The sequence below is a fragment of the Fulmarus glacialis genome, unplaced genomic scaffold (genome assembly GCF_000690835.1).
Source record: "Fulmarus glacialis isolate BGI_N327 unplaced genomic scaffold, ASM69083v1 scaffold16635, whole genome shotgun sequence".
In the NCBI taxonomy this organism is placed as follows: domain Eukaryota; kingdom Metazoa; phylum Chordata; class Aves; order Procellariiformes; family Procellariidae; genus Fulmarus; species Fulmarus glacialis.
Genome location: NW_009215098.1, coordinates 27,710 through 38,775, shown reverse-complemented (window position 1 = coordinate 38,775; position 11,066 = coordinate 27,710). Strand labels below are relative to the sequence as shown.

Below are 11,066 nucleotides of genomic sequence, written 5' to 3'. Positions count from 1 at the left end.
ATGGCATTCCTGTGAGTATATGTTTAAGCATTAAAGTATTGGTTTCTCTTGGAAAGTGATTCTAACTGGTGACATTATAGGGGTTCTTATTATTTCTATGCCTCAGACAGCTTTTAGGTATATGCTTGTAACTTAAAAATTAATTTCTGCAAAGTGATGAGGGGATATGAATATGAAATTATTTTCTTGCATTGGTGACCGAAACAAAAATAAAACTAATTTGAGCTTGGTGAACGGTTGCAGTACCATCCAGGTTGAATGTTTTAATGTGATGACTCAGCATGATTAAACAAGAATACAGAATTGTAATGTTTCTTTCGTTGGTAAAGCAAACAACATGACTCTGAATATGGCATGAAAACATACTTTTCTTAGTCACGTTTAGGACCATTGCCAATCTTGAAAACTTTGATTATTTCATTTCGTTCTTTGTGCTTAGTTTGATAATTTGTTAAAGAATAAAGCTGGTTTAGGTTGGCATGCTGATTCTGAAACATTACACTTCATACTTCCTGTATCTATACATGTCTAGCACTCGCTTACCATGTGTTTCAAAACTAGCCAGAAGAAACCTTCCACTTGTGGAAGATGGAGCCTCACGGGGAGGAAGGGTTTCTATTCATTATGCAAATGTTATGTTATATTTGTTTCCTGCTCTGCGGAAAAATGATGTGTCTGGAATTCCCCATTCCAATGTTAGCTAGTCCTGCTCCTTTGAAAGCAGAAGTTTTGTCATTAGGAGCAGATTGAGGTTTTTATTTTAAATAAGAAGTATATGTATTTTGAGTTTCTGTAAATGAAGGAGTTCTAAAGACTTTTGAAAGGATGCAGGAAAACTTCTAGCGTTATAAATATTTTATTTCCATTGACAGAGTATCCTTGTTCATCATGTTTCTGATTTTAAAAATTATTTGCATTCCTAACAATGTAATATACTAGTAAAGCAGAAAGGACTAGCATAAAACCAAAATTAAAAATGCAATTTCTTTCTAATATGTATATGCCTGAAAGATCAGAATATGTTATTCTCAGGCCTGTTAGCATAGAAAATTGAGTGCAGTATGTTAGGTATTCTGTACTAGCACGGGAAGTGCAATAGTGCATGTTACAGCTTGCCTTTGAGAGGCAGCTTTAGCGGTAGCAGCTTTTGGTTATGTGCTGATCCTGAAATCCAGTAAGCATTAGTAACTGCTGAGAAGTCATCGGCATAGTAATTTAAATGGAAAGAAGTTTGCAGTAAGATCTGAAATGTACTGTGGCAGCGTGTGATTTGGGAAGAGGGAAGATGAAGATCGGTAAAATGGAAAATGGTGGATAGTGAACAAATGTACTGCCTTTTGAGATAAGTGGAAAACCACAGAAAACTTGCTGCAGTACATGACTGTGTTTTAAGGCTCAGTTAATACAGACATTACCCACTATGCCTCAGTCTCTATGGAGAAAATGATGCTTTAGAGCAAGCTTTAAGATTTAAGATTTGAAGGTTCACCTCGATTGCAAAACTGCATAGTCAAGGTAACAATTAAAAAAACAGTTTTTTGAGACAATTACCAGTAAACAAATAAAAACATGCATCCTCTATGTTCCAAAACTCTTACCTTTTGGCTCCAAAAGTATTGAGGAATTTTTTGTTCTTCCTTGTGGGAAGCCACAACCAGTGGTCTCCAGGTCTTGGCTAAATTATCTTCAGGCAAACCTACATGCAGCATAAGGAAGTAGAGGCAGATGGGACAGTGATCCCCTTGCTCTCTGTAGTTAGGCAGGAGTGCTGCACGCTGTCAGCTTCCATTCTGGAAATGTTCTACTCCCAGCTCTGTGCTGTCGGATTGTACGACTGACAGCACAGTGTTTAACCCATCCGTGCCAAAGAAAACCGAGAAAAGCTGTGGGAAAATGAGCAATGAGAAAGTAGAATATAAGAAAAGAAACGCTATTTTATGAACACACTCAAGTCTCTTGTAGAGAAATTCTATGGAAAGATATTACTAGTAATTTATATCGAAATACGTGATTTGGGATACTGAACTAAATAACATTTAAGGCAAAGTGTGAATGGGTACAGAAGAATACTAGCTGCTCTCCTTAGAAGTGTGCTGCTGTCGTTGCTGTGTTATGCTCTCCTCTGATTGTTTCAGTCAGAAAAGACAGACTTTCAGAATTATCCTCCTAGTTGACAAAAAACCTTTTCAGTTTTTTTTTCCAGACTTTGTAACATCTCCTCTCCTCCTCATGCATTTCTAGCATGAGACAGTCCTCGCTTGTGTTTTGTTTGTGAGCTTTCCCTGCAGCTCTTGCCATCTGAAACAACCTGCCTGTGAGTCTGTCTGTCTTGTCAGTCATCAGATCTCCTTTGATCACTTTTCTTCTTGTTTCTTATAGGTGTTTGCTTATTTCAACTTAGTTTTATACTATCTCATTCTGGGAAGTGTTTTTTACCATACTTGCTATGAAAGATGTGCAACGAAAAACTGCAATAAAGAATTGCAAATATGGTTTTAAGTACTGGCAGGATTTTGCAGTTGGCTGCCAAAGCACAAGATGGGTGAAAAGCAGAAATGTCAGCAGTCGCCATTGAAATGCAAATGAAATGTTTAATGTGACCTTTCTCTAAGTGTTTGGGTCTCTTATTCTTTTTCCCCTTCTCAGCCGTGTACACATCACTGAAGCAACATTAAATCACCTAGGGAAAGCTTATGAAGTAGAAGAAGGGAATGGACACCTGAGGGATCCTTACCTTGAATCCATGAATATCAAAACCTACTTAGTGGTTGATCCAAGGGTATGTGTATGCTTTTAAACATGTATATTTATTCAAATATATACATACATTTTAAGTACATAGGTAATTCAGGAACAGAAAGAATGGTATGAGTCATCTGAGTAGCTTGGATTTGGGACTTCAGATCTGCTGTTTTATGATATGCCTATTAGCTTGAAGGTAGTAAGTGTTATGCTGAAACCTCTTATGTGGTCCACTTAGAGTAAAAATACATATTTGTTTGCATGAAGTGTGTCTCTCACAAATCCAGGTCAAAAAGTGGGATGAAGTAATGAAAGAATACCTGTACTGTGTGGCCACTTTCAGATATAGTATTTCCTGTAAAATTCTGACATCTTCCTCACTGTCTTAGATGTGATATTCACCTTTTCAAGGTGTAAAGTTAGCAACTGTTGGTCGCCCCTTTAGAGCCTGGTAACTGCAAACACCTGGAGTATTGCTATTTTGAATCCGCTTGTGTTTGATGAGTAAAATATTTCAAAAGAAAAAAGAATGAAAATTACAAACTTCTTTCCTTCAGTATCTTTACAGGAAGGAACAGTATAGAGCCACTTCTAATAAGCAAGAACTCGATCTTATCTTTGTTGCATGTTTTATGTACTCAACACTGCAACTCCCCCCTTACGTGTACACAGCAGATATTCTCAGAATAAGGGTCTAAGTCTATTAAAATGGTCCCTGCTCATTTGAAGATACCTGTGAAATGTTAGAGAATAACCAGTCATTGACGTATCCGTTTATTCTGTAGTTTTAGCTTCCTTGTAAACCCACAAGGGTACTGCTGTATACCCTGTATATACTGCCTGACTCTTCACCTGTGACGTAGGGATATAATCTAATGTCGAGTCTATAATTTGTGGGATCTTCTCCTAACCGCTGTTTTGATACGCCCTAGCTCAGGAATTGGGACTCTTTTTCCCCTGCTGTTGCGCTGACTGCAAGGAAATTGTATCTATTCGTAAGATCCTCCGCTCTCTCGCATCATCGTAAATAAACCAGGAAGTTTGAATGTTGCAGTGTTACAAGCAAAGGCTTGTAAAGGCAGCTGAAGCAAATTCATTATGTCATGATTTGCTTTAGCTCACATTCATTAAATGAGATAAAGGAATTGAGATTGGCTGACACATTGCTGATACGTGTTTAGAGTCCTACTAAATAGCTAGATTGTATAGTAAACTACTCAAGTACACAGAGCTTCATTTCTTTGTAATTTGTATCACTTTCTGTTTTCTAAATGAGTGCATTTTTTCTGTTAGTCCAAACAATGCAGATCAAATAATCATCTCCCTAAAACAAGAGTTAATGATGGGCTGAAGATGCGAGCATCTGTTCGGATGACACGTTATTTAGAGTCCTGGGGAGCAGCCAGGCCCTTTGCCCACCTGAACCACAGAGAAAGTGTGAGCAGTGACTCTTCAAGTTCACAAGGAAGGCGAAGAAAGGTGAGGTTTGAAGTAGTGACTGCAAACTGCTCCTCGTGTCTATAGTGTGAAACTTGAAATCTGACATGGTTTTGGTGGCTGAATTTCTGCTATTACTCTCGGTGTTAAATGTGTACACAGAACTAAGAAGGTATCAGTGCAACAAGTATTTCTGTCAGAACTTAACAGTATTCAAACTCTGCCAATCTCTAGCATGCTATACTCACAGTAAACCTTCAAAGTAAAACTTCGAAACTATCTTTTTTTTCCCTGACACTTTTGCATCTTGGGGTCCTGCTCGCTACATGTGGTTTTGGAAAAAAGATAATTTATCCCAGACTCCAGATGCGCTCAACATCTACTTAAAATGTATAGAAAATAAACAGTCCCTCCACATGCTCTGCCTGAAACAGGATTTTATCAGTAAAGAATTTTTAAGATTTTAAAATTTAAGAAAAATAATTTTTCCTTCCATATGCTCTTCCTGAAAGCTGAAAGGAGGTGTGCTTTCAGGTGTGCTCCTGGAGGCGCAACAAGGCGGTACTACTCTCTGTGGACAGAGATAGCTGTAGTAAATTTTAAATTAAGTATCCGTCCATTCAGATTTGTGAAAGTGGTTTTCAGTCTTCTTGCCTCTGCTGATGTTTGTTATTTCAGTGTGTAGAGAAAAATAAGAGGGAAGATCTGTTCAATTATTTTCTAACAATTTTTTTGGTCAGAAAATGCTTATTTGTTAAAGCAGAAAACATTGCTATTTGAGAATGGTTCTTGATTTTTTGTGAATAAATTTTTGTGAATAAAAATGTTTTTGGCAGCTTCCTGAAGTTTATTTTCAATAGTTGTTTGCCATTTACTGAGTGTGTAACTTATTCTTAATTCGTTATTTGATTTAGGAAATACCTTTGTGTTCCACTGGGCGCCAGAGAACTTCCGATAGGTTTGTCAAATACTTTCTTTTTTTAAGTTATGTGATCCTGTGCTCCTCTTGCAGTTCAGTGTACTGTAAGCATGTGATCTTTTGGTTGATTAATCACTATGTGTATGGTATTCCTGCATTAGAAAGGTTAAGCTGAATCTTTGGCCTTTAAGAAACTTCTCAATTCACATTTGTTATTGTTAGCAGACTCTAAAAGGAGCTTCCCCCTGCTTCATCTTACTGGCCCCTCAGTCATTCAGTTGCATTTTGCTTTACAGGCTGTAGCAGGATGAAAGGGAGTAGCGAAGTAAGAGACCTAAAGAGCAGTGGAAAACAAATCAGAACACTTCATATATTGTATACATGTATATATTGTAACTGCTTGTGCTACCTCAGCTTTTAGTTTTCTTATTCATAGATGCTAGATTTGTTTATAAATATTACAGTACAAAATAAATATAGTTTAACATAATATTATAAGTAAATATATATTATATTTTACAAGATATGGCTTTGGTTAGTAGTATTAATATATGCCATTGTAGTGTAATAAAAAATTGCATTCTATGTAGCAATGCTTACAATGGTACCTGTACTGCTGAGTTAACTAAGTAGATGATTTTCACTTGTGAAACATTCTCTTAGTTTATCAAAATATTGTCTTGAAAAATGCATGATTTGAGTAACTAGAGAAATGCTTAGTAAAGTGCTTATGGATGTATATGTTTATGAGTTTGTAGCATTCTTGTTTAACTTTTCCCTGGTAGCTTACCCACTTCTGTACTGAGAAAGTATGGTCCTCCGTAGCCATTAATTGTTTCTGAATAGCCTTTGTGACATGGACTTAATTTCGTTCTCAGAAATTCATCTCAGAAGGGAAGGATAGAGGAAGATATTTATGATGAAATGATGTCAACCATTGAGGGCCTCAATTCAACTAAGTATGCAATATTTTACTTTTTTCTTCATCTTTTCTTTGAGAATAATCTGCATTCTCAATTTTAAGTCTAGATACAAAATTTACTTCTCAAGAATGAAAAGTTACCAGGATTTTTGTCTTGCCTTTTTTTGGTCTTTGTTTGGTTTTTACTTATTTTAGTTTCTTTTTGATTTGAATATAATGAGACTATTACTAAATTATTATAGCAAGAAGCCAATGGTTAGTCTAGCTGTTCAATGCGGTATGTAGTACTATTGAAATAGCAAAATTACTGCTTTGTTTCCTATGACTGTCTGAAGTAATGAGCCAAACTGCAGAGTAGGATGGGAAGCGAAGTTAAAGTTTGTGTTCTGTTTATTAAAATAAGAAGTGTCAGGAAATGGGGTGCAGTTCTGAACAAAACCTATGTATACCCCCAAAACTGTGTTTTGACTTTAATAATAAAATTGCTGTAGTGTCTGGTTCACTGAAGATAAATGGTCTTTCAGTAGCAGGTGGTGCATTTGGCACTATATTTGCATTTAAAAGCAGACAAACACAGGCAATGTTGTTAGTTGTTTTTTTTTAATTTAAAATACAGTATTTAAATTCCTATCAAATGTAAAACAGTGAATTCAAGAAGAAAAACTCTTTCTTTCATTTAAATTATAGCAAGGCTGTTATCACTGTACCTCAGCTGCTCCTAATAGGGGCCTGATATTATTTAGGGGAAGTTTTTGGAGGCTGTGAGCCATCTCTAACATCCGCTATTATACTTTCCTACTTGTAAACCTTAGGGAAAGTCTGGGGTTACATTTTGCATGTAACTGGCAGACGCTGCTGTCTGTGAGAGTGTTCTCGACTGCCTGTCAGCTACATAAAAACGTAACCGCTCACATGTTATGCTATGAAACGTAAAGACCTTGCAGAACTGTCAAATGTGTGTAAAACAGTGGCACTCTCGCCCTGTATACTGAGGAGCCATAACTACAACGATGCTTTTGCATAGTCTCCTTGGACTGTTGTGTACATTTTGTAACGTGTGTCTCTCTGAATGCAGTCCGTGGTGTGGCAAATCCGATGACTTCTGTGGATTTTCACTGATTTTTGCAGAACCCGGTCTTGAAAAAGAGGTTGGTAAGAGCAAAATAATCCTTTTTGGTCTTTGATTTGCACTTCAGAGCAGCATAAGAATATATTTGAAACTGTCTGTTTTCATTCTGAAACTGGATTCTGGAGGTGACTGCACGTCCAAAAAGGTTTTTGGTAACTAATGGAAAGCAGATCTTATGATTTGTTTGAGCTGGTCATTCTTCCTTGAGAATGTAATTCTGCAGATTAAAGGAGATTCTCTCTAATCTGTGGTTAAATTCTTGCCATAAGGGAGTTAATAGGAGTTTGGCAACTTTATTATATGAAGAACTTCTCTCAAAAGTAATGAGATTTTTTTTTTAAAAAAAGACGTTTTTCTGCATCCATAATGAAAATACTTTGCTTTCTGTGGTTGTTTCATTGCAAGTATAATACTGTTATTTGTTAGGTGCAGTGTACTTTTTCTGTTTGAATAACTGTTCTTCAATTTACTGTGCTCTGGTGTACTGTATGTAGTTACTGGTGTGTGTGTATAGATATACACTTTAGGTTTACTTTTGTGTATATCCTTTTTTGTAAGGATTATGACTACATGCATCTGTGAAGTGCTGATTTATATACTCAGTGGATTTCCCTCTAGGTTTGAAATCATCCTTTGGACTGTGCTGCTTTTCTTGACAGATGTTCAAGTGAATTTTATTTGGTGGTTTTCTTTTGTTCTCTTTTAGTTCTGTGTGTATTTTTAATAGAGTATAAATTTACATGTATGTGTCATCACAAAAATGTAATAGAATTTTAAAAAAACCCTGGAATTATCCTTAAGATTTATTATAATCTGTGTTTCAGTATCGCACCATTCCTATTCTAAAACTGAAGAGTTACTTCGCATGTGCCAGTTTTGTGTTCCTCTGTATATTTCTCATACAGATGTTTATAATGCCAAAGTAAGTGTCAGTATTTTAATAATTTATAATTCAAATTAACCAACAGCTAAAGTGAAACTAATGTGCATGAAACTTTTTAAAGTCTTTTGGAGTTCCTGAGGGTTTACATTTAAGAAACATACACCTCTTAGGGCTAATTTACCCCTTAATAAAGGAGTGCATTCGTGTTGTTGCATAAGAGCATACATATCAGTATGAAAATAAAATAAAAATATTTCTTTAATGTTATGTTTGCTTAGTACACACAGAGAGATGATCAGTTAAGTGAGAAATACTATTTTATAAGAATAGTTGGCTGTAAGCACATTGAGTGAGCAATAGAAAAACAGGATTAGCTCGTTAAAACATGCTCAGTGATCCTTTTGTCTGTAGAGATACAAGGAGGGAACTTTGAGCTTCTTCTCATACTTCCGAGAAAGCAGATGTTTGATAATTCTGAAGTTTATGGCGTATTTGTTTTTCAAGGCTGTTCAGTGCAATTTCCATGTGGTTTATGTATGGGGTAGTGGTTCAGGCTGTCAGTGAAGAGTAGAATATCTTAAAGTAGTATTTGTGCAACAGAGCAACAATAACCTGTGCAATGTTATGGTCATCCAGTGCTATTAGAAGAAAAATTCTATTTAAATTTAGAGACACACTGTTAGCAAACATTAGTCTGAATTGCAGTTTGAAAATTTTTTTCATTTAACACTAGTTTGTTTAATGCTTTCTCTTCTGTTTAGAACTGCAAAACTAGGAATTTCCTTTGGCATTGTGGCAGTCATCATTGTACTTATTTTGTTTGTGTGCTTTGCTGAGAAATGTATGGTAAGTTTGTTTAAAAAAAAAAAAGCTTCCTGCTTTCAAAAGTGGATGGATGGATGGAATTCAGCAGCTTGGTCTATCTTTTAGGATGATGAATTAAGCTGTTTATTCCTATAGGAGTTACAGGAGCTTTGAACCCTAGGTTATCAGAAGATTTCGTTGCCGGAAACAGATTTTCATGTCTGAAAATTCTCACTGTAATTCACATTTATTTGGGTAGAATTAGATCGGTAGGAGGGAGGAGGAAGATATTAACACTTGCTGAGTGGGATTGGGTTTTTAAAATTTATTTTTATGTTTGTCCTTAATAGTAATTTTGGTTGTAAATCCTGGTATTTTCTATACTGGAAACAATATTAAAATCAAAATAAGTTTGAATGCAAGATTAGTTTTCATAATAATTTATAAAGCCCCGTGAAAATTACAAATATATGAATAATTTATTGGCAACAATTTCGTAGCTGTTAGAATTCCAAATTCACCGTTACATCAATTAGGACACTTGCATTTGTCATTCCTTTTTCTCTGCATTATTAAATGTGTGCAATTACTGTTTAAAAATATATAGTGACATAGAGACAGCCCATAGTGACACAGAGTTCAATGATACAAAATAAAAAAGATCCTTCTCCAGTCCAAGAACTATCTGGAGGCAGGGGTGGGAGAGGGAAGGGATTTTAGAGAGTTCCTTAGAATCATGTTGTGCTAGACCAAGGGTGAGAGGGAATTCTGAAGTTCCGTTGAGAACATGCCACCATCATCCTATTGCAGAGCGGTGATGGTGATCTCCCAGGAAAACTGCCACAGAAAGAAATGGTCTCTTACAGAGCCAGGTTCAAGTCGTGTAAAAGGGAAAGAAAGAAAAAAAAATTGCACTCTGTACATGGGATAAAGTTTTATGATTAATTTAAAAGGACAGTTAGATAGTATGTATGGATTTTATGTATGTATGGTGTTTTTATATATGTATGAGCGGATGGATTTTTATATGTGTGTGTGTGTATATATGTCTATGGAGAGAGAGAGAAAGAGGGGTGTGTGTATGTATGCATGTATGGTTTCTACATATGTAAAAACACATGGAGAAAAGAAAAAGAAAACTCCAAGACTGCAATTGCACCAGACTTGAGTTTTACGCTGGGAGTGTTTTGGTATAGCATCCTTGAATAATGCTTGCAATCATTAAAAGTATACGCTTTACTAGATGTTTTTCTCTATAGCAACAAATGGAGGATATAAGGATGGCAAGAAAGGGGACTATCTATATTGGTTTCAATTTAGTCATCTGAAAATGTAGTTCCAAATATAACATTATAGCTCTATAACTAAAAAATGCAACATAGGTTGTCACTATATTTTAGCAACATTTCTCTAGAACTTTTAATCGGATCATAATTTTGTATTTTTAAAGCAGAAATTCAGAAAATTTTAGCAGCCAGTATCTCTGAAATAAGGAAGCATTATCTCTATTTTCAGTTGTGGAAAGGCATTAGGCATTTAATCTGAATGACTAGATTCAGAGTTCTAAATTAGGATTCCAGTGAAGGCTCCTGACACTGTCCTGCAGAGAAAATGTATTTTATATTTAGAAATATTTCTTCCCATGTATCAAAGCATTATCCATGCTACTGAAACAAACTAATTTTGTTTGCAGAAGTGCTGCTCAGAACAGTGGCCTTTCCTGCGCCACCTTTGTGCTATCTCGGAAAAGGTGGAAACAATGCCTTTACTTAGGCTTCCTTTAGCAGTCATCACTATAGGTGCCTTGCTGATTATAGCCATTTTTAACTTGGTAAGTAATCGCATTATCTTTATTGTGTGAACATCCACACGCACATTGTGTGTAACATCCACAGTTTAAGTCACTTCCTGTATTCTTTTCATCAAGTACCGTGCTTTTTGCTGCTTTTTCTAATGTCTGATTTTCAATGAGTTGATTTACACAAGGATAATGCACGATGTCATGTAAAAGCATTAAAAGTAAAAACTCCCAGTTTGTAGAACTAAAAGTACATGTGATAGACTTGAGTTCTAGTCTACACCACCTTTTCTTGCTTTCAAGATGGCATTTATAATTACTGTTGATGTAACTCTCATCACTAAGATGGTCTTCCATTTTTTTTTAATAGGGGTTTAAATGTTTGGCTGTAGCAGGTAGAAGTTTTAAGCAGTTTACTGTGCTACTTGCACT

The 11,066-nt window shown here is 35.8% G+C and overlaps 1 protein-coding gene across 1 annotated transcript in view; it reads left to right on the top strand.

The window, feature by feature from the left end:
• The window catches only part of ADCY7 (adenylate cyclase 7), a 31,289-nt gene that overhangs the window by 11,896 nt on the left and 8,327 nt on the right, over positions 1-11,066 (top strand). Inside the window, exons 9-16 of the mRNA XM_009578830.1 lie at positions 2,647-2,779; positions 4,036-4,221; positions 5,094-5,137; positions 5,977-6,057; positions 7,096-7,168; positions 7,974-8,071; positions 8,794-8,878; positions 10,530-10,667. Coding sequence (XP_009577125.1) covers positions 2,647-2,779; positions 4,036-4,221; positions 5,094-5,137; positions 5,977-6,057; positions 7,096-7,168; positions 7,974-8,071; positions 8,794-8,878; positions 10,530-10,667 — 838 coding nt within the window. The remainder of the gene's footprint in view (positions 1-2,646; positions 2,780-4,035; positions 4,222-5,093; positions 5,138-5,976; positions 6,058-7,095; positions 7,169-7,973; positions 8,072-8,793; positions 8,879-10,529; positions 10,668-11,066) is intronic.